General features: G+C 38.6%; 1 protein-coding gene across 4 annotated transcripts in view; it reads left to right on the forward strand.

Annotated features, from left to right (window-relative positions):
• The window catches only part of ICE1 (interactor of little elongation complex ELL subunit 1), a 39777-nt gene that overhangs the window by 11046 nt on the left and 4918 nt on the right, over nt 1–23813 (forward strand). For 3 of the 4 annotated variants that reach the window (XM_040592153.1, XM_040592157.1, XM_040592156.1), the window contains exons 7-16: nt 902–939; nt 2833–2915; nt 3190–3229; nt 3319–3375; nt 5056–5145; nt 5228–5281; nt 11113–11465; nt 12067–16800; nt 18562–18730; nt 21864–22024. In XM_040592153.1, the coding sequence (XP_040448087.1) occupies nt 902–939; nt 2833–2915; nt 3190–3229; nt 3319–3375; nt 5056–5145; nt 5228–5281; nt 11113–11465; nt 12067–16800; nt 18562–18730; nt 21864–22024 (5779 nt within the window). The remainder of the gene's footprint in view (nt 1–901; nt 940–2832; nt 2916–3189; nt 3230–3318; nt 3376–5055; nt 5146–5227; nt 5282–11112; nt 11466–12066; nt 16801–18561; nt 18731–21863; nt 22025–23813) is intronic. The other variant, XM_040592155.1, reaches the window with a different exon arrangement.

The following is a 23813-nucleotide window of genomic DNA, read 5'->3' on the forward strand; positions in this document are numbered from 1 at the left end:
AGTATAAACACTTTGACTACTGAACATGCCAAAGGTGGTCAATCATTCTGTTTCTGATTGGGTTTTCAAATGTATTCCAGTTAATATCTAAATTCATGATTAAAGCTTGCACATCCAGAAAGGCTTAGGCTGCAAATCTCAATCCCATTATACAAGTTTTAATATGGGAAATGGATGAACACCTTTTCTTCATGAAAGTGATCATTGGTAGCTTGTGTTTGTCAGGACAGAGTCCTCTAGTTATCACAAGGGTTTAAAAACTTGATTCTGAGATACTGGGATTTAACAGAAGGAAAAATATAGAAGTGTTTACTTTTTTAAAAATTTATTTTTCCAGTTCTGTTTGTGTTTTATATAAAAGGTAGGGTTGGAAATGCTGAAGTCAATATTGTTCAGAATGCATAATTTCTTTGTTTTGGTTTGGCTTTAGTTAAATACCTGGATATTCTGAACAAAAGGCTGTGGTATATAAGTGATCTTAAAGACTATTCCTGATTATCTCATTACTTAGGTGTTATTGATTGAAAGCAAGGCTTAATTGTTATTAAGGAGTAAAACTAACCTGTCTGCATTACATCGTAGAAGTGCAGAAGCCAGTTTTCTCAGGCTGTGTTTGTAGCTCCCAAGTTGTAGCTGAAGATATGTTTATGTACCTGGATTAGTGGACTGACTCTTAAGGGCAAAGCCTGTCTCTGTAACAAGTACAGCTGTTTGTATGAGAATGTCAGCAACATGCCACTGGTACAACTTCTTAACTTCAGGGACATGTTGGTCTCTCAGGTCCTGGGTGTAGGACGTGTGTTTTCTCTGAAATGGCTGGACTTTTTTTCCCCCTTGCAACATAATTCTATACAAAAATGATGTATTAATGTCTTTTTTTCTTTCTTTTTTTTTTTAACAGGAGAAAGAAACTGGAAACAAAAGTGAAGAAACTTGAAGGTGACTTTCTATGTTCCATTACTGTGCTGTTGTCCTACTCCATCTCTTGCTTCCTTTTTTATCAAAGAAGTAATTGCAACTTTTTGAGGCTCCAAGGTGCAAGGCAGGGCAGTACTATGTGTGCTGCTTAGTCACTGAATTAAATCAGCCCTCCTGCAGAATGTTTTCTGTTGAGTATCTTAGGCACATGGCATAAATTAAGCTGGAAGGGAACTTCTAGTCATTAAAATCTCAAAGGATGGAGTCTGCCCAGCCTGTACAGGCACCCTGATTCACTGCATGATTGTCTTCGTGATGAAAGAGCTTTTCCTTACAACCAGTTGGAAACTCTTATTTCAATTTATGCCTGATGTCTCTTGTCCTCCCACCATGCACCACTGAATAGTCTCATTCGATATTCTTGATACCTCTTTGTAGGTGCAAGAAGGCTGTTCTTGGAGCCCTTTTAAGGTGTTTTTTTTGTTGTTGTTTTTTTCCCCTCTCAAGCTAAGTCTAGTTCAGCGAGCCTTTTTTCATAGGGCATGTGCTCCAGTGTTCTAGTAACATTGGCAGGATTATTTTAGTCATGTTCATAATCGTATTTAAACATGTAGTGATCCTGACACGGTTTTCTGATTTTTAACTGTTCTGGCAATTAGGTTTTGGTTGGTTGGTTTTGTTTTTAAGTAGAGATAAAGCATGTGCCTCATGGCACTGTTTGCTTGTTTTGCTGGTAGAGGGTGGATGTGTGTAAAGCATTCTGATACTTAGCTTGCTGTACCGTCAGTTGGCAAGGCAAGTATTTTTATTCATGGCACACTTACGGCTGTGTTTACCACAGTTTAAAGTACAACAAACTAAGTGACTTGTATCTTAGTGTTAGAACCCTCCCAAATCCTATTTTAAAGTACAGGTACAGGGTGTTTATTTTGATGAGCATCTTGGAGTTCCATTAGTGTAGCAGCAAGGTTTTTATACCCTCTTGCCTCCAAAAACTTGAATTCTGGCGCAGCTAGAATAAAATACTGTGAGATAGTTTGCACTAGGTCCAATCTGAGTGACTAGTTTATCTGTTTTGTTCTTTCCTGTGTTCACTAAATATCCCAGACCCCGTATTTTAGCCTGGTATCTTTTGTCAATCTGAATTTTTCCCAGGATTGTTTTTTGGCCAGCTACCAAGTGAACTGCCTTTTTTATGCTCTTTCTTTTTATATGCTTTCTTCTGTGACGTGATCTGATCAGCAGGCAAGTTCCATTTCTTTTCTCTACTGCCTCTGCCTGTGTGTAAGTCACCAAGCTAATCTCTCAGGAGTTCTCTTAAGTATTTCTCTCACTTGAGAATTTTCCTAGGAACCTCACCATCAATCCTCACTTACCTAGCTTGTACTTTATTCCCACACATCTGCACTGTTCCTAGTTGTCTGTTAGACATCAAGATATAATGTGCTTTTCTCTGTTCATTAGTCTTGAGTGCTATCTACATCTTTCTAATGCAGTTGGCCAAGATGTTTTCATCTTTGAACCACAGTCCTCTTTTAAATAAGAGAATAAAACACATGAAAAAACCATTATCCCTCATTCTTAATTTTTTTCCCTTTTTTCACTTGGTGTATATTGTTCTACAGTGCAGTATCATTACAAAGTGACCCACTTTTCCTTCTCACAAGTAAGTGAGAAAAGTAATAAATGTATTTCAGTAGCTCAGAACAGTAATTATGCAGTGGAAGATGACATCCTTAAATTCATGAGGAGTTGTCTTAACGAGCCAAAATATAACTTCAACAGATTTCTACTTCACACTAGCTTTTTTCCCCCCCCCGGTAATTTGATTTACAAACTGCTGACCAACACTACTTAAATTAATTGTGTCTCGTATTGTAGTTTCTAACTTGAATTTTTCTTCTCTTTCTGAAGAGGCTGCAACAAAGCATACTCAGGACTTCAGACAACTGAAAACTGAAAAGAAGAGGCTTGAAAAGGAGCTAAAGAAGGCACAAGTAAGACTTTCCTGGTCTTTTGGATGAAACTTCTTTTAGTATTTCTGGAGGGGAAAAAAGGAAGCTACTAGGAACAGAGATACTGAAACAGTAAAATTACAGTTGATGGGGATATTGAGTAACTAAACATAGCAATTCACCTTAAGAGATGAAGATTTTCCAACTTTGGAACCTTTTACAACCTTTGGAACAGTTTAGATTTTATGGCAATTAAGACTAGACACTCTACAAACTATGTATGGCATGAAAGATTAAAAATGTTTTATTTCAACAGGGAAAACTTGATGGTGTACTTAAAGAGAAGTTCAGAAAAGGTAAGTGTTCACCTTTGATTGGCTTCAGATTTATATGTGATATTGTTCCATTTAAACATTTTCTTTCCCGCCTCTCCTCTTTTTAATAGTTAAGCATGCAGAGACCCAGAGTTCAAGTCAAGATCTTACAGCAGATATAGACAAAGGTAAGATTTTTTGCCAGACCATTCTCTGTGCCAGAACCAACCATTACGGATTTATTGCAACTCTTACTGAGTTACATCTTTGGAAACAGGATACTGACAGAAGCGCTGTAAGAGCAGATGTGGATGATACAAATAATTGAAGTCCTGATGAAGGACTAATGTAATAGATGACTATTTTCAGTTTTGCAGTAAGGAAAATACTTGGTTCATTAAAATTAATAGTCTACCCCATGCGTATGTGAAGTCAATTGATATGCAATTGTAAAACAGAATGCAAACACTGAGAAAAGTACAAACAATCCTGTTGTCTTTGAAGTTCATTGAAATTATCGAGGAAGCATGCAAGGCAAAAGACACAAGATAGGCATGTAATCTGCTGTAATTTCTGTTAGAGGCTTTGTAAATCAAGTGGAAGTCTAGGATGTATAGATGTTTCTTATCTTCTTGGCTTTTTTCCCTAATGATCTAAAATACCTGCTGCAAATTATCTGAATCTGTGTAATGCAGCAAACTCCTAAACTTCCTCTAAAGTGCTGAGACCAAACTTTTAAGCAAATTTATTTTTTGCATTTTTGCAGTCTTCTAAAATACTAGTATTGCTTTTGAATTTTTTTGAAATTCTGAAGGCAGTTTTCAGGCAGAAGAACTTCCCTCTTTTATTTCTTGCTTTGTAATATTTGTATATGAAGTTTGTTGCCAAAATTAAACCTTTCTGAAAAAGGTAGACCATGTCAGTTCTTGTGTCTTGACATATTTGTACTGCCTTTTGGATTATTGGTACCCAATTTCATGTTTTGATTTTTAATGAATGACAAAACTGGAAAAATAAGATCTTAGCTCTAATTAGAGCTTCAAATAGCAGCAAGTCTTTATTACCAATGAGAAATTGTTAGTGTTGTTAATAGCTGTCATACAAAATTTGACAAGTCTTCCTCTTATGTGTGGTGTTTTTTTTAATTTGTGTCTTCATAAAATAGTAGCAGTTTGCTTTGGTCTTTGACTTATGGAATTGGCACAAAACCAATAGTCTCAGTTCCTATTGTTGGATCTGATGATGGTTTTAGCTTAAGTAGGTGCTTGTGTATTTTGTTGAGTTTTTGGTGTGTTTCTCCCTCTTGACTTGCCCTTCTGGTTCTGGAACTAGGTTGTTTGGCACCACCAGACAATGTCTACTAATGTTGTGGCCTGTTAATTAATACATTTAACATGCCATTTCTCCATGGTAAGACTAAGATGAGTTACTACTGAGTGGGCATTAAGAAAGAGCATGCTATAAATACTTTGTTCCTAGAAGATTTCCTCCCCCATTTATGTTCATGTCACCTGAGTTGTTTTAGAAAACTGTTTAATTTCACTAATGCTACCTTCAAATGTGCTTTTACATTTTACTCTAGGGGCTGCTAAAACTTTTTGCTACCCTCACTATAGAAAGGAAAAGCTGAAGCATTCTGCAGCTGTTCCTTCAGTGTGCTGTGTGGCTATGGCTAATACAGGATCCATTCCCTCAATGGCATCTAGCATTTCTTTCTCTGAAGCTAAAATGCCCCTATGTCCCTTGTCTTAATTTTTGTTGCAGGTGTTTTGTATTTTGTTGTATTTTATCTGTGTTCTGAGTAAAAATAAAGAAGCATAAATTCTTAGCTCAATTTCCTCAACTTACAAAGGTATTTATTTCAACAGGAAAAATAAAGCTTTTGTTAGAAGAACTCTGGATGTGCATTGATAGTGCAACAGGAAAAAGAGAGAATCAGGAAAATTATCCTGTCTTGGGTGAGATGGCATGCAAAGTCTTGAAATTTTCTTGAAACTGTCTCTCTTTCTGACAAAAATAAACATTGGTACATTTTTTCAGCTTCTGTTCAGGATAAGGCATGGCCTGAAAAAAGAAGACTGACTGTTACAGAAGGTAGGTTCCAGTAAATGTGACTTTATTAATATGCAAGTGCATTAACTGAATCTTTCTGGGATGATATCAGGTTGGGTACTGTTTGTGTAACACTTTTTTTGTCAGACTTGAACACTTCCCTGGGTGGTTGCCTGATCAAATACACGTGTGATTAGTTTATTTTAAAATCATTGGAAATATTAATTTGAACAGCCAAGTAAACTGGAATGCTCTTCTGAATAAAAGCTGTTGTAATCTGCTGTTGTAATTGAGAAATCAAATTCTTTTACGATCAGCTACTTTGACTATTTTTAAGTAGTCAGAACTCACCTCTCATGTTTATACTTTAATTATATCATTATAAAGTCTGCGGTATATAATGTGAATTACAGGATGCAAGTGCTCTTTTTTAGTCTGAAACAAACACATGGTAACCTAGTTGGATTGTAAAGTTTAAGAAGCTGTTACCACCATTTTCTTCATTCTTACTTGCCTTAACAATAATAAAGGTGTATTAATTTTCATATTCATGATACAGAGAAACAAACCATATAATTTGGTAATACCTTTAATTGTGTAATGTGATATTCAGTATAATAATAAAAAATAATCCGAGTACTTACCTACCTGCACATTTGCACCAAACTTGAACTGCTTTAACTTCACATAACATGTCATTTTCCTTCTGCCCTCAAGAGTAATAGGTGCCTTGAAACTGCATTAGTATATATGTGTTTGTCTCTCCAGAGTGTGCCTATTAATCTTGCTTTTTTGTTTTATTTTCTCTGCTACTTTGCTTTTCTGTAACTTGGACTGTAGAGATACTCTCTGGGATAAGCACCCTGCTTTATAAAAAGCTTTGACGGTGAATTGTTACCCTCTCTGCCCACCCTGTTAAGTCTGACAGTTTGCTACTGGTATAGATCCCAATAAATCTAGATGCAGTTTGTGTTCAGTGGAATCCACTTAAGAGGTGCCAAGATATAAGGACTGTCTCATAAGCCAGTTTATCAGCCTCACTCCCACCAGATGCAGAAGATCTGTGGCATCAGCTCCAAAACAGAGCTAGACAGTTGTCCCCTGAGATTCTGAATTTGATTTTTTGATCAAGGGTCAATCAAATGACAAGAACAAGCACAAGAAACTGAAGAGTTTGAAATACAGGTGATTTCAGGGGTATCGGGTTCTAGTGTCATCCCCTTCCCACCCACCACAAGGGGAACTTTAGATGCCAGGAGTCCTGTCCCATCTTTCCTATTCACATCTCGTCAAGGAAACTGCAGTACTCTTTTCACAAAAGGAAGCAACTATCCGTAACGTCCCTTCTAGTCAGCCCCTCTTTTGCTTTTGTTGGAGTGGCTAGATATCTGAGAAATATCTTTTATGTTCTGTTGCTTTGGGTTTGGTTTTTTTCCCCTCTTCAAGCCTAGGGCAGCCAGCTTATTGTTCTGCCTCTCATGAAAGTGGCCATTACCTTGGATTCCTAATAGTGAAATGCTTATATTTACAGATACAATCTTCTAGGAATAAAAAGGATCTTAATGAGTTTGCCCTAATTTCTTGTGCCATGTTATAATGGTTTCATCTTAGAGAGCAAATCAGCTTGATGGTAGTATTACTGAAGCTTCTTTTCCAGAGAATGTCAGTTCATCTGTCTGCCTGGATCTAGCCTTTCAGGAAGATCTTTGATTCCTTAGTACACTCAAGTGTGCTGTAAAATATACAAAGCTCTGCATTATAATCAGTGCTTTCTCTGTTGCACCAAGGTTGATATCGCTTTGAATGGCTTTCTTGAAGAACATGTCCATGTATGGAAACTGGAAAGCCTGATGAGTCTTCCATTCATGCTTTTTCCAAGAAATGTGCCACTGAGAAAGCCTCATAGGACAATGAGGTTTTGCCAAACAATTTAAAAACATTTTTGCTTGGTCTTGATAGTATTGTTACAAAATCTGCCGGTAATAAAGTTGTCTGAACGTGCAGTTGACCATCAGACCAATAACCTTAGACCATAATCTAAGGTTAATAAGACATTGCTGGTTTTTTTAGACTTGGAAAACTGTTTCCCATTTGATTTGAGCATAAAGTCACCTACATCGTGAACAGGCATGTGAAGAAGCATTTGAAGAATCTTGCAGACCAGTGCTGAATGTTTTAGTAATTTGGATTCTCCAGTATGCACTGTTCGTATGCAGTGTTTTGGTGAGAGGAGATGAGGAAAGATGGGAAGACCATGTCTGGGAGGAGCTGAGCCTCTTCAAGTAGCATGTATAACGGAGTTCTGAGCTAAATCTGACCTACTACAGAGCTATACCCATCTTACCTGATCTTCTTTCTCGTTTGGGGATCCAGGACAGGGGAGAAGCTGCATGTAGGGAGGGATGGAAAGGAGCACACTGGAGGTCCCATGGTGCCTGCTTTAGTACCAGACAAAAGGAGATACAAGGCAGTGGCATTACATGTAAAACACAAAGATAAGACTGAATCCCTAGGGATCTGTATACATTTTGTGGTCCTGAGATTAAAGTCCATAGGGTATGAGTGATCTAAGAAGCAGACTTCGGCCTTTAAGACCATATGAAAATCTCTCAAGATAACATCTTTTTAGATAGTGTAACATTGCGCAATTAGTTTCACATATGCAATATTCACCCTAATTATTTGTTTCATACGATAGGATGTGTGGGTTTGCTGTCTCAAAAAACAGAATACTGTCTGTAGCTTTAAAGAACATGTAGCTAGTGTATAGGACACCCTGAAATTCACATAATTGGAAACAGGTTAAAAAATTTGGGTTAGTCAGCAGGGCATTAGAAGCTTTCTGTGGAGGGATTTTTCCTCAGAGAAATCTTGTTGTTTGTCCTTGGGAAGCGTGCAGTTGCTACTGCCAGGCATTTACAGTCACTGTGCTGATAGTGGTGACGTTTTGCTGTAAGCCAGAAGAGGTTTTATGGCTAGATTAATTATTTTGGTAATATATTCATCATCTTCATCTGGTCTTTCTATTTGAGAGTAAAAACCAAGACTTGTTTCACAAAGTTCATTTGTGGTTTAGGATGGAGAGAGAAGAGGACATTGTTTTGCAAAGGTGAATTGCCCTGCAATGTGGACAATCAAGAGCAAATATTTGAGTTGTAAAATTCAATGTGTTGAGTACCAAGGCAACTGATGTTACATTGGATTGCTTGTTTATCTCTGCTGTCCTTTATCCATTCTTCATCAAGAAAGAATTTCATGGTAGTGTGTGGTAGATTTTGATGGTGTTTTCAGATCAGAGTGACCTTAACCTTCTGGAGCTATGCAGACTAGATTCCAGGCTGTAGATCTGAGGACAAAACTTAATCATTTCAGTAAGTGACATAATGAAAAAGAGTACGATTCCCTGGATAAAGTAAAATTTGTCTGTGGAATACAATCTTTGAGAGGACCCTTCCAATGAGAAGGGCTTGATATCAGTAGGACTTTTCCTGAACCTGAAGTTCACTCTGTGGTACCAAAGAGGTGGCTGTTTCCTACAGAGTTTACCCTATTATGAACCTTTGAAAATTGCTATGACAGCTCTTCCTGCAGATAAAGGGGTAACCATGAGAAAAGCATCTCATTCCTAAAGAAATTTAAACCAGGGGCTGAGGTGGAAAGGGATGAGGAGAGAAGGGTGAAGAATCTCTTTGTTATTCAGAAATTACATCTTTGATCTCAGAGGGAACTATTCAGTGGATGGTGTGTATCAGTATTCTTGGGCTCCATATAGGTGCATGACTGATCTTGAGAATACAGATAGGATTTAAAGTTCCTGGTAACTATTGTGTAGTTCACCATGCAAAGTAAACTTTCCAATTGTCTAATTGAAGTTCTTCAAGGGGCAAAATATGAAACTGAATGTTTCTGCCCACTTCAGTGGGGAGAAAGTTCTGAGCTTAGAATTGTTTGGCACAAAGGAGCATGAAAAAATTTTAATAACCACTTTCTGGATTTTCCTTTTTTTTTTTTTTTTTTTTGCTTGTGAAGGATCTCCTTTTCCCTTAGATGGTCTAATGAGACTCAAACTATAAAAGGAATCCAGGTTTTTCATGACAAAATGTAGAACATCCTGGAAGCTCTATGTAACTGTAGCTTGTAAATAGCTTTATAAAACAGTGTGGAATCTTAAAACTTGTAGGATACTGCTTTGACCAAAGGATATACCAGAGCTTACTTATCTTTGGGGAAAATGAGGTGGTAAAGCTCTTTAGGCTGAACAGTTTCTCCTTCCTCCTACTGTTCGTTGCAACAATTGAGATTTTGACGTGGAGCTGCTGTGTGAAGTGACTGAGATGGATCTTAGAAATAAGGGTTTTGATCAGTTTTCCTACTAACTCCTTTAGTGGAGCCAGCATACCAGAATGTGCTTGAAGGTTATTGGGAGACAGATCTCTGGGAGGTCATTTTCACCTATCAATTTAAACTAGTATTTTAAAATCTGATACTACCATTGATGCTGCTTCAGGAGTATCTCTCTGAGTTCTAGTAGTGGAAGAACACTGACAGCGGTAATGAAGCACACTATTCTTTTTTATTTTTCCAATGGAATGCCAGTTGTGCCAGTTAAATCAATACATGCTCTGTTCAGAACCATTTTGTGTGTGTGCTGTTCTTTGTACGGTGGGATGGTAGTTGGGTGTACACAGAATAGGCTTGATCTCTGGCTTGAATACTGCTGATTCTGTGTCCAATAGTGTTAGCACTATGAACAAGATCACACATAGAAATGTCATATAAGAATTGGAAATACTAAAGAGTAGGTTCTAGTTCCCGGAACACTGGAGTTTCGGGATTGTTTATTTCTCCTGTTTTATTGGAGGTCATCTTTTATTTTTTTTTTAAATCGTAGAATTTGAATTTCAGAAAACTGGGCTGTCTTCTTGCTGTTGAAAGCGTCTAGCACAATTATAATCAATATTTTAAATCTTTATCTCTACTGTTTAGACTTTCTTGGGGTAATGTGTTTTGCCTGCATGCATAAGAAATAGGTTACTGTGTAATAATAAAGAGTGTGATTTGAAAAGGATCAAAACAAAAGTACAATGCAGAGAATCACACAGAGCATTTGGACATGCTTTCTTGCTGCTAGGATAACTGTGTAAAACTGGCACAGTTGACATTATCTTGAAAGGGTTGCAGCTGCTCAGTATCTGTCATTGTCTTAGGGGTTCAAACTCCTTTGTGCATAGGTGTGTTGCAGAGGTTTTTTTAAGGGTTCAACTTAAGTCACATCATTAAAGACAAAATCTTGTATGATTAGACTCACTATTGAAGTTTAAAGAACTAACACTTTAAAAGTGTATGCATATTAAATCATAACACTAGGAATATAGCTAAGAACTCCCTTACTGTGTTTATGGCAGGGTATAATTGTAACTGGCCTGCACGGGCAGCTGTGGGCTCAAAGCTGAGGATTATAGCCTGAGTGGGGAATGTCACTGCATGCTTGTCCTGCTTTTCCTTAATATCAGTTACTGGGCTAAAACTGAAATACATTATTGAGCTGTACGGACCTTCAGTTTACTCAGTATGACCCTTCCTGATAAGAAAAACTGGGAAGAATAGTTTTAATGATCCAAATCAGAAAATGGTTTGCAGGGGAGCCTTTTGCACATACGTATACTTTTTAAATGAAATAGAGATTTGTTTGTGAATAGCAACATCTGATCTCTGTAAGGAAAAGATTTCTGAAAGTGGCGTTAACTGCTCCTTATTGCTGTGGGAACATTCCTTGAAAAGATGGTAATGCATTCTTATTACTATGATATATTGTCTCTATAAAGAAAAATGGGAGGGGTAAGAAGATTCTTAACAATATTTTTGTGTCTTAGAAACTGTACAAATCCACCAAAAGATCAGGAAGTGTGATGGCAAAACGCTACCTTGGTATTCTTCACTGGAAAGTGCTGGAAAGCAAAATTCTGTAACAGCCATGCAACTTCAAGCAGGTACTGAGCCTTTTGGAGGTGACTGTGTTGAGAACAGGACTAGTGAAGAATGTCTGCACGGTGGTGAGGATAAAACTGTAGATGTGATAACACAGACAGATGGAGCACACAGCAGTTCAGACTTATCCGATCAGGAGCAGAAGGGCCTGGGTGGAAATGTGATGGATATTTTGAATTGGGCCAGGCCTCTCCCTGCTTTGCTTTCTCCAGTACAGCTTTCACCAGTAACTACACAGGTGAGTTTCAGGTTGTGTCTGATTTGGCACTAACTTGGTCGTATAATTACTGAAAAATTAATTATTTGATATCCCTGGGCTTCTTTATTTTTTTGAGTATCAGTATTAGTTACTCATGCACTGGAAGGGTCTCTGTGTGACTGTGGAGATCCATATGGATACTTTTTTACCTTCTAGCATACTGCCTGTGGAAGGGACGGAACATCATTTTCAGAAGTATATTTAAAATAAAGAAACCCATGTTTCAACTGCTGTCCTAATTTCTTTTCCCAGTATTGCAGATTTACAATCCCAACTCCTGTTAGGTACAAGTATGGCTTTCACAGCAAAATTCCACAGCTTGGAAGTCAAGGGGAACCTACTTAAGTGTTGTTTTCCAGTAATATTAGAATGCAAGTAGGTAGGTAATGATGCGTCTGCCTTTTTGCAGAGGTACGTTCCATTTGCTATGAAGAACAGTGATGGAGAAAGATATAATTCTGTTCAGCCTTAATCTCTCAAAACTACTGCATATCAGGGCCACTAGTGTATTTTTTTAGAGAAATAGATCTTAAAACTGATACCAGGCTTTGGAATATTAACTTGGTGTTTTTTGTTAAAGGATATATTGTTTGGAGAAATCACAGGTTCCAGTGATGAAGAAGTTGATTGCGGTGCTTCTGCAGTGGAGGATATTTTACAAGATGACCAAGATCAGAGTTGTGATGTGTTCAGCCTCGACGAGGAGTGCAGCAAACAGAGCAAATCATGTGAGCATGGCCTTGATGCAGAAATCTCACATAGCCTAAGTTGGAATGAAAAGAATGTTCATATTGGTCCAAAGATGTCAAGCAAGGAGGAGAGAGATGCTGAAACAAAGCAAGCTGAAGTTGCTACTTTAATTACAAACATGGAAACTAACAAAGATTGCTTGGAGAATTCTGATAATATAGAAACTGAGAAGAGAGAACTAACTGATGCAACAGCACATGAATCGGAAGCCATCAAAGAACAGAAAGGAGATAGTGAGGACACGCACAGTGAAGAGGGTTGTTCTTCAGCTGATTTTATGTTAAACAGTTTCAAGCCTCAGAATCAGATGGAAAAATGTAGTGAAGTAGAGCAAACAGAGGAGAATGTAATCTTAATTAGAGCTGTTGCTTATGAAAAATCACATGAAAAACATGGTGAATTAACAGAATCAAAAAGAGATAGATTATCAAGAGAGAGAGAAACTCCCAGGGCAGTTTCTGTTCCCCAAAATGTTGCTCATTTGCCATCTGAGCAATGTATTATGCTTCAAAATGAAGATTCTGAGGAGCAATCTGATGTGTTGATACAGAATGAAGTGGTTGAAAATGAATCAAAAAATGTAATCCAAGTGACTAACATGGCAAGTGATGTAGGGGAAGACATAGAACAAGTGATAATTGGAGAGGAAATAACAGCTGCAATAGAGGTGAAAGGACTCTCTGCAGAGGCAAATAACGAGAGAGAACTGTCTGAAAATGTATTGTCTGATTTCAGTAGTTCAAAATCCTTCCCTGAAGTGAAGTGTCCTAAAGAACTAATGATGCAGCACACTGGGGAGAGAATAATTATAGAGACTGAGGCAGACGCTGGAGCTGTTGAGATCTCTGCACACTCTCAGTCCTCTGAATTAAACCGTGACAATGAAGAGATACTGGAGAAACAATGTGTACAGACAGTAAAAGATGAAGCGGACAGAGAACGCAAACCAGAGACTGTTAAGGTTTCTAAGCATTACTTATCTGTATCTGCTATAGAAGGAATCAGAAATTTACTGAGTATGGATGATATAGACAAAAGTGAAGGTATGGAGAGGGCTGCTTTGTCAGCCTTTCCAAAGGAGGATGAACAGCTCAGAACGGAAGACATTACTATAACCAGACCCGAGACGACTGAACTAGCCATGAAATTTAACAGAGAAAGTGTTCTAGAAATAGCTGAACCATCAGAGCTACGCCATAGTGTAGAAAATGGAGAATTAGTAGATATAAAGGAGGAGGTATATTTAAAAGGCAAACCACACCAGGAAGAAAATGTTAGTAATTTACTGCAGGGGAAATCAGACTTGGGAAGTATACTTGTGCTACCGAAGATGGCAGGCATTATTGATACAGAAAGCAGTGTAGCTAAGTGTGAATCCTCTGTGTTAGATTTGACAGAAATAAAAGGTGAAATAAAACAACCTGAAAACCTGTGTAGTACATTGGAACATGGGTTGTCCAAATCTCAAGACTTGGGAGTGTTTGAATCTCAGACTGAATTCAAAGTTAATCCAGAACATTTTGGAGAGGAAAGCAGTGAGCTGTTAAAAAGAGTGGATACCATTGAATCTGTCTTAGTAGCTCAGGCACAGTATGCAAAACCTCTGAATCAGTTCTTGGTAACTAAAAACGTTAAATGTGATGAAATAAAAGGGGAATTAAATAAACAAAGTAAAGAATTGTTGACTGAGACTTGTTCCAGTTCGTTTAACTGGGAGGAGAATGTTGTGAAGAAAAATAGCAGTTCAGAGATCATCTGCCAGCCTGCTTCAGAAATGGATTTTAATAGTGACCTGGCTTTTTCTTCTCAAGGGGACTTGGAGTTGGACTCTATAAATGCTGAAGAAACAGATTCTTCTGTGCAATTGGGAATTGGCTTGGAATCCACAATGCCTCCTGATCTAAATTTCAGTCTTCAGAAAGTTGTCAGTTTTGCTAAAACTAATTTCACGGAAAAGGATGCTTTTTCCTGTACATGGGAAAGCAAAGGGGACAAAAATTGTGTTGCAGGTAGTGCATTTAACTGTTCTTCAGAAAGCTTGGAAGAGGGTGATGAGATCCTGTCTGCTGAAAAAGACATGTACAAAGAACTGGACTGCTCTGAGAGGGGATACATACACAAAAATGAAGTGAAAATTTTAGATGAGGAGGAACAGCCAGTAGATAAAGGACCTCAGGCATCTGTTAAATCACAGATCCTGGATGCAGATTCTTGTAATAAGAATATTTCTCTTCTCCAAAAGTTTGATTGTCAAGAATCAGGATGCAGGACTTCTATGTGGGAGGTTACAACAGATCCTTCTAGAACTGGTTCGCCAACAGCCAGGGTAGAAAGCAAAGAACTGAGTAGTTTTGAGGCAGCTGGGAAAAATGCCATAAAAAGGTCTAAAAATTATTTTGATATGTCAGAGCAGAGCAATGAATCTGAAGAGAAAGACTGTTCTATACAAAAAGTTAGATGTGCAAAATGTTCTGAATGTGTTCCTGTGTTCAGAAAGGAACTGAGAGCTTCCAGGAGAATTGCAGTGGGTGCTCTGGAAACTGGTGCAGTTGTTGATGGTGATGACCAAGTATGTGAACTTCCTTCAACAACGCACCCAGGAGATGCCTTGGCAGTTAGCCATCTAAGAGCAGACTCTGTGGTGGATGTGGATACACACCGTGAAACTAATAGCTCTCCAGATACTGCAAATGAGTTATTGAGTGGTGTTGGGGAGGGAGACTTGGCCTCTTCGAAAAGTGAGTGTCTGTTAGTAACCTCTGAAAATAATGAGGGTGCTTACAATTGCACGGTAGACTCTAACAGAGCTGAATGCATCAATGATGGTGTGGAAAATCTGTTAAAAACTGGGACATCAAAAGAAAACCCTGTGATGCAAAATGCTTCAAAAAATAGATCGCCACTATGCCACAAGCTAACCAGTTTCTCAAAAACTAGCAGACTGGGTATAAAAACCAGTAAACTAAATACAGGAATGTTAGCACTTGGCAGTTCCTTAGAAGAAAATTATTATGAAAAACTTGAGTCAAATACGGAGCAGAGTCTACTACACGATGTTGATATGCAGGTCACCATGTCTGAAGAGCATAATCAGACTTGCACTGATTGCAATAGAGGAGAAAACAACACTGATGTTATCCTAGATGGTAGCAGTACAAAAACATTTTTTGTCAAGTATTTCCCAAATCCAGACGTATCCGTTGTAGAGGGCAGTTGTCAGACAGTTAGGCAGCCTTCTGAGCCACAAAAACCAGTATTTGAGAAGCTCTGTGTGTTGGAGACAGAGTCTTGTGTGGATGTTGCTCTCAAAGAGAGCAATAAATTGAAGCGCAAAAAGCAAGAACCATCTGAAATCTTGACTGTTTCCACCAAGACGGCTGCCCAGGTGATGCATGCCAAGCTATCCAAGAGGCTGTTTCAAGGTAAAAGAAGAATAAAGACTCTCAAAGATAAACCAACTCAGCCAGTTCTTGCAAATGCTGATACTTCTGTGCCAACAAAGTGCTCAAGTGAGACTATAAATAAAATCAGGCAAGAGATGGGTCCTCCTCTGCCCCCCTTGCTACTGCCTTTGATTGCTACTCCTCCAAAAGCATGTACCGTGTCCCCGGTGATGTCCTCTGCTGGTCGAGCCTCTTTGCTTTCCCCTCTTGAGGACCTGATATCCCCACTACGTGAAACTCCTGTTCCTCCTCTCATGTCTCCATTAACAGATACTCCAACAGTAAAATCTGCTCTTTTATTTTCTCCTCCCTCACCCTCAGAAATGGCAGTAGGTCGAAGGATTCACTCCTCACCTTTGAAGTTTTGTACTTCTATTCCAAAGCATGCCCTTCCTGTCCCAGGAAGATTACCTCTATTGGCAGCTGACAGTACTGCTCCAGGTGCTCCTCAGGAGAACTCTGTGAAAATTTTGGACACTATGTATCCTGAGCTGTCTGCCAGAGCAAGGACATTAAACATACTGAAAGGCAATATTCAGCTTAACCGATGTGCTTTTTCAGACAGCCAAAGTCTGCCAGGATCTGTGGCTCAGATCGGTGGGTTCAAAGAAATTGCGTCTACATCAACTGCTTTTGTGAAAACTGGGAGCAATTTAAAATCCGATAGTGGCAAAGATCAAGACAAAGATATGCAAAATCAGCAATTGTTTTCAAGCTCATCACATCAGCTTGAAAAACGGACCTTGTTGCCAGTGTCTATGCCAAGAAGTGCAAAGAGACTGAGGTTGGACAGTGAACCACCAAAGCTGGAGCCCAGTGATATTGCTGCTATTGGAAATACTAAAAATACAACCTCTGAGGTGCAGGAGGCTTTCCATGACAAAAGCTGTGAAATTAGTGATTCAGCACAGAGTTCCAGTGTAGAAGCATCACTACCAGTAAAGAATGCTATTGATCCTGACTGCCAGGAAGTGTCTTTGGCATTGAAGAAGATTGCTGAATCCTGTTTTGACTTGTTACCAGTTATTAAAGGTCATATGTATGCTGGTAATATCTCAAAGATTCCAATAATGAGAGATGAAGAGAAAGAAGTTGTCTATGAATTTGGTATTAAAAACAAGGTAAGTAGCATAACTTTTGATTTTGTGTTGTAACAATGATTTCAGATGAAAAGAGTATGAGTCTTTGAACTCTCAATTGTTCAGGCAGTCTGTAGTGCAGGAGGGTAGTCTTGAAAGGTTATCACACATCTAAACTTGTATAACTCGAGAAGACATAGAACTTCACAAGAAATTACGATTCAGTGGTGTGTCCAAGATGCCAAGCTGCGTTTGTAAATATGTTTGCTTTCCTGATGTGTGTGTAAACCACTTTACTTTTGCATCATTCCCTTGTAGTGGATAGTATTTACAATTGTAGAATGATTTCCTCTAAAAGTGCGAGGTTCGATTACCTTTTTTTATTTTTTCAATTACGGTAAACAACATTGTATATACAATAGTGACATACCCTTTCATTCCATGTTTACCTTTATTATTCTACATCAGGTTGTTCCAATGAATTGTATTGGAAAAATCTTACATTAATTTGTTTCTGAGAACTTGCTTAGAATCCGGGTTGAAAAATCTGTCTTAAATTGCCATCTTTCTCATAGAAAAGTTGTGGTCTGTAACAGAGCAGTTCACCAGCTGATGCATGATATCATTTTGCCGTGTCAGTTCTTGAATGTAATTAGGTTCTCTGCAAAAGTTGCTTCCAAGCTGTCAGGTCATCTTTGTTAGGAGTTGCCAAATCTGTAACTCCCTGTAACAAGAAGGAAGGCTGCAGCAGCTTTATGTTTCCAGGTCCAGCCAGTAGCAAGGCTGGGTATGTACTGAGTACATACTCCTCAGAGGTACACATACATGCAACGCACACGTCATCTTGTTTCCTTCTCTGGCTGATCAGGGTGAAAGCCTGGTAATGGAAAATACATACATACATATAGGCAGACTGTATGGATCCCTCCAGTAGCTAACATCAGATACTCAGTATATCCAGTACGTGACTGCTGTTGTCCCCACTTGTCTCAAGCACCGACATACTTGCAGACACAGAAGCGCACAGGCATCTCTCCAGTAGCTGGTCCAGAGCTATGGCTTTACCTGCATCTGACCCTCAGATCCCCGGTCTTTCAGGTAGCTGGCTTGGACCTTCTGGTTCCTCATGAGGCCAACACTCAGGCTCCCCAGTATCTGCAGGTACCCAGTCTAAACCTGTAGCCTCCCCAGCACCTGGCTTCTGAGCCTCTCGTTCTGTTCCCCACATTTAGCCCACCCTCTAAACATCCTATACTAAGTCTTGTACAGTCGCAATATTCTCCTTCCTTGCATCTCATATTGAGTCTCATGTTACTGTAGAGAGTAACACCCCCTCCCCACCTCCTGCATTGTGTAAAGTGATCTGGGGAGAGGCTGCTGTGGGCTCATCTCTTAAGGCTTACCTGGACAATGGGCTGTGTGTCCTCCTATAGCAGCTCTGGGTCAGCCAAGTCAGTGCTCCGTTTGCTCCGGTTATGTTACCGGGGTTCCTCTACCTGTCGTTATTGCTCTCCTCACTTTTTGTTTGAGGAAGATAGTGTTTCATCACATAACTAAACAATTTATTTTTAAGTAATAGTAGCCCTATTCTGCATCTATTTAAGACATGTTTATTCTGGGAGGTTGTTCCTCACTCTTTTTCTTTTGCTGGTTGCCTCTGATTTACTTTTCTGCATTTTTACATGTATGCAAACAGCATGCTTGCAAATAAGATAGTAGGGGTTTTTACTTGTCATACTATTATAGTGTTACCAAATATTCTCAAGTCTATAGTAGGCTAACAATACATTTTGTGCCTTATAGCATTTAGCAGAGTCCTTGCTGCATGCTATTCTCAATAAACTCAAGGCTCAGAAGAATGCCACGAACTACAATTTCAATCAGGCTCTGTGTCGAGTCTATACGGGAATTTGTCGACAGCTGGGAGATATGGAAAGAGCCCGCCTTTTCTGCTATAGCCTACTTAAAGAAGGTATAGTATGGCGTAGTGGTCTCATATCTTAAATATACCATGTATCTTTGCTGTAGTGTTGCAGAATGATTATGTTTATAAAAACAAACAAAAATGCTGTAAAAGGGACATTTTCCTTGGAACTTTTTTCTGTAGTGCAGAAGTATAGACTATTGTAGAAAAATTTCCCATCTCACAGTTCCTCCATATGTCTGTGTCAGTTTGGTCCTGGGTTTGGTCCCCAGACCTGGGGTCTTAGTAGTCTACTAATTTTTCCAAATAAATATTTTATTTAGGATTCTCTGTGCTTTCAGTTTTTGCCTTGCAATCTCCAAAATGATAATGTGATTCCAGGGAATTTTGTACTTTCTTTTAGTAGCATTTTTTTATTTTAGTTGAGTAGGCACTGATTCATAAAGCAAGTGTGATTTAAAAACATGTATTGGCTTAAAATAGTGTCAGGAGTTGGAGAATACCTTGATCAAAACCAGTGCGTTTGTACAACGTGTCCTCCTTAAAGTTTTATTACTTCCCATTATCTAAAGTCCTCCTTGGTTGAGAGTTTTCTTTTTTTCATTTTGGTTCCCTTTCTCACCCCCCACCCCCCCCCCCCACCCCAGTAGCAAAGGTAATACGTACATACATACTATCGTTGTGCTAAATTAAGAGTCTGTCTTAGTTCTGGAAGGACTTCGCTTGGTTTGAAAATACCAAGCTGTCCAGGGCTCAAAACAGTGTATTGGTATCTGTGTTTGAAATTTAAAATTCAAGAGCACTGAGGAGCAAAATGCTACAACTTTTGCTTGCTTCACTTAGTGGTTGGTTGTTTTCTATATAACATCCCTGTCTTTTTTCTTTTTTTATCTTATTAAGGATTGGGATTTTATTTTGTTCTTAATTATCTTCTTTTTGTTGGATTGCAATATTTTTGTTTGTTTGGTTTTTTTTTCCCGGGTTCTTTTTGGAATTTCTGTTTTCTTAGCTGTTTTTCTGTCCTTCATGTAGTCCATCATAACTCTTCTTTCATGTTTTTCATGTTAATAGTTTCAGTGCTGCACCATGTCAGAAACTATTACTTGTCAGGTACTTTCTCTTAGTCTAAATTAATGGTTAAGCCTTTCATTTGCAGTACCTCAGTACTCTGTCTTTTTGTGAGCTCTTGCACATGTTAAACATTCCCCTTTTTTTCCTTCTTTTTTTTGGGTAAGATCCAAAATTCAGTACGTAAATGCAGATTTTTGTTGAATGATTTTCTGTTTTATACTTTGAACTGCATAAATTCCTGTTGTGGTTGTCCTGTGCTTTTATTGTTATATTTTGAGTGTGAATAGCTGTAATGTAAATACATCTTAAGGGTTGTTTGAGTTTTGTTAAAATATGTTTATTTTTGTTTGATTACAATGCATTCTTTTTAGAGTTTTCTTTTTCATGTAATTTCATATATTAATTCCTATTAGAGTTCTGCCAACATGAAGCCTGAGAGATGTGCTAGCTACACAATTGCCAAATTGACTATAAAGAGTCAGTACCACTGCGTTAGACTTGTGTCATCTGTTCTCTTCTTGTCTGTCCTTTTTTGTTCTGTTCTTCTTTCACATTTTCTGACTTAGATAACTAAATTGTTATCTTTCTTTTGTTATTTTTCCTTTTACCCCTCCTCTGTTCCCCTCCTTTTTTTTTTTACTTGTCTTCTTTTGATGCCCCTTTAACTCTTACTCATCACTGGGTGAATCTCAAGCATTCCAAATTCATCGGCGGGCAATTCCAAGTTGCAGCATGTAGATAACTCTAGTTTAGCAACAGTCCTTGTTCTGACAAAAAAAAAAGTTCATTCTTATGTGACGAGGTGTTTCAAAGCAGAGAAGGTCCATCCAGGAGACTGGGTGGAACTCTGTAAATTCTTCATGCTCAGTGAATCCATAAAGCTTCTTGATTTGATGTATTCTTATATGTTGTCTAGTTCTTAAGGTCTTTCTAAAAATGTAGAAGTTATGCTGAATTGAAGAGGGAAGACACGTAGCTTTTCAGTTTTCGTTGTTTTTTGTAGCTTTTTATAGTGGAAGTAGTATTTCAGGCATATGTATTGCAGTATTGCATTTCATGCACAGAAGCTGTATCTACTTCTCGCTTATTCCAATTTACTTGTTAGTGCTTGCAGTCTACACACTCATGTTTTATCATAATTACTTTTGCTGTGAAGATCTCTGCTTTGGTGTTCAGAAGGGACTGTTAGCTTCCCTTTGATGGCTTGGAACTCTCCTCTCTTACTCGTATAGTTCTGGACATGTAGTTGTCAAATACTAGACTGGAATTAATGTAATGGATGAGGTTTCACTTTTTTAATGTCTGTGGAAATAAAAATTTTGACATGCATCATTCTTACGCGCTCACTTACAACTTGTATAACATATAATTTCCCTGACAGAGTCTGGGAAAATCGCTAAGTGACATCAGGTTTCATACTTTATTTGTGTGAAAGTTCTTAGCAAAGTTTATTTTCTTTCATGTGGATTTTGTGCTTGTACGGGTGCAAAGTGTTAGCAAGCACTGTGGATTTTTGCTGAAGACCTGATTTTCACATTATTACACATCTCAGGAGTATTTTTTTTCTTTTGGACTAAAGTGCAAAAAACGTGCAAAAAACGACTGGTTTGATCCAGTGATCAGGGTGCTTGTTTGTGGTTAGAGTATATTAGGTAGGCTTCTGGAGTGCATCTTCCAGTTTAATTTCATCCTAAAAGAATCCAGTTTCAGTGCTCCAAGACCACTCTACTTGGTGAACTAAAGTGCAGTAAGAAGGATGAAGGGGGGGACCAACCTCAAAATGCAAAATAATAGGTCCTTTTGCACTGTTGTTGCACACTGAAGTCCAATGAAGCCTGCTCATTTTTTTTTCCTTACAAAAAAAGAATGAAATTACAATGGGGGTGGTAGCTGAAGTGGTGATTTTATTTTTTTTTTCTTGAGCCTTTTTTTCTTATTTAATCTCAAGACTGAGATGTGCTAGTATGACTCCCCTTCCCTGGGCTGCAGTCATTATGTGACTTCTTTCCCAGTTAACCTGCTGAAGAGCGTACTAGCTTTTAATGCCCAAGTATCTTTCTTTTTTTAAAAATGTTAAAAATTTACTTTGTTCTGTTTTTTTTCTTCTTAGACTTTCCAGACGCCGAAAAAATGATTTTATTTATCACAAACATATGGTCTGACATATTTGTCTTCCAAGGTGCAATTAACAAAGCTATGCAATTAGTTGTCAGGCAGAGTGCAAGCAGCGAGATGCTGGCCTGTATGAGCGCTTATCTCAGCTGGGAACAGGTAATGTCTGCTCTTGTGTTCCGTGGCAGCTTGTGTCTGCAGTGGTTGCTTTGCTGGCCGAATCAAACCAAGCAGCGTACTGGGGGAGGGTGTGGAGGTACCCTGTGACCCTGCCGTGGCGTCGGTTACAGTTCCACAACCAGTGTTGCTTCAGGCCTTTGCCCTCGGGTTGTCTAGACCCTGCTAGAATGCAGCACTTTTCTGGTTTTCCCTGTTAAATGCTAATCCCTCTATTAAACATGAAAAGTCAACAGTTTTTAAACTTTGACTGGCATGTTCTTGGACTAGGGAATTCTGTCCCTCTATGAAACTGTGACTTTGAGGTTCTTTGAGGTGGTTTGTTGTTGTTGGGGTTTTTCAATATGTATTGGGTTTGTCTCTGTGTAATACTTAATTATTTATTATAGTTAATTTCAGGATGAGCCTGTCTCTTTTTACTCGTGATCTTTCTGCGAGGTGGATTGTAAATACCCATCTATCACCAAAAAACAATAATCAGCCTATTAATTTCATAAGCAATTGGCATCATCAGTACAAAAGTGTAGTGATGGCAGAAGAAGGATGACCAGTGTAGTGTTAAGGACTTCTGAAATTTGACTTCAAGTCTTTGAGCCCTTGGATGAGTCATTTAATTTCTGTCGGTTTTCAGCAGGCACGTACTGCCATCCTGAAAAGGATGTTGCGAAGAGGAAAAATTGAGACACACAATGTCAGTGGGAGCAAATTTACATCATGCAGATGGAAAGCTGGGGGTACTTTGCTTCTGGAGGAGGCATGTGTGTAGCAGGCTTGTGATTTGCTTGAAGGCTTGGGCCCCAGGAGTTTTGAAAACTGCGTACCAGCGCCAGGCTTGCCTGGTAGAAATGCTATAGTTTGTAAATACCAAGCGAACAAAATCATTGTGTTTCATAGCTCACCTATTCCCCATCCAAACGTGCTGTTCCACAGCTGCCTTGGGGACTGCAGCTAGGCTTACTGCTGTCAGCATGGGCTTTAGGTGGTGTACCCACTGGAAGAGGCATGATGATTTTTTAAAAATTTTGTTTTAGATTCAAAACCAGCCCTGAATTTAGTATGTTACCACTGGAATTACAGCCCCTCTAAACCTCCTGATTTAGTGGAGTGGAGTGAGTTAAGAATGCATGGATTTGTATGTGTTTCTTTGGATTACATCACAGTTGTGATGTAGCACTAAGCTCTGGTATTCAGAGGGTACATTCTTCACATAAGCTTAATGCAATCCCGTTTAGCAAAGAATTTGTATTCTTCATTCTATTAGGTTACAGCTTTCAGTCCCATGCTGACAGTTGCATGTATGTCTCAGTAAATGTTCCTGGAAATACTAATTCTGTGCATACACAGTGCCTACCTTCTTTATGGATCCTTATGAAATATGAGAGCTGCTGCAGCTAGAGAGAAGGATCTCAGGAATTTCTATATTGATGATAGCAGATGACATCATCCTATCTGTAAGATGTACTCTACTTAAGTGGAAATACAGGGACAAATTTCAAGTGGATTGTGGTCAACAGTCTGTCATACATATAATTTTTTGAGACAATTATTCTACTTGTGCAAGTAAAGCTCATGTCGGATGGGTATTTTATTTCTTGGTCAAATTATGCCGTTTCAGTGACTTGCAGAGTTGCAGCACTTGCCAATTATACGAGCTTTTGTACGGAGAAGATACGCTAAGCACTCACAGTGTGTATGTGATGAGCCTAGACTTTTTTGTAGTAGTTCAGATACTGAAAGGATGTTTGTTTTTAAACTTTCTTGCTTGTCCTAG

This window comes from Falco naumanni, chromosome 4 (genome assembly GCF_017639655.2).
Source record: "Falco naumanni isolate bFalNau1 chromosome 4, bFalNau1.pat, whole genome shotgun sequence".
Lineage (NCBI taxonomy): Eukaryota > Metazoa > Chordata > Aves > Falconiformes > Falconidae > Falco > Falco naumanni.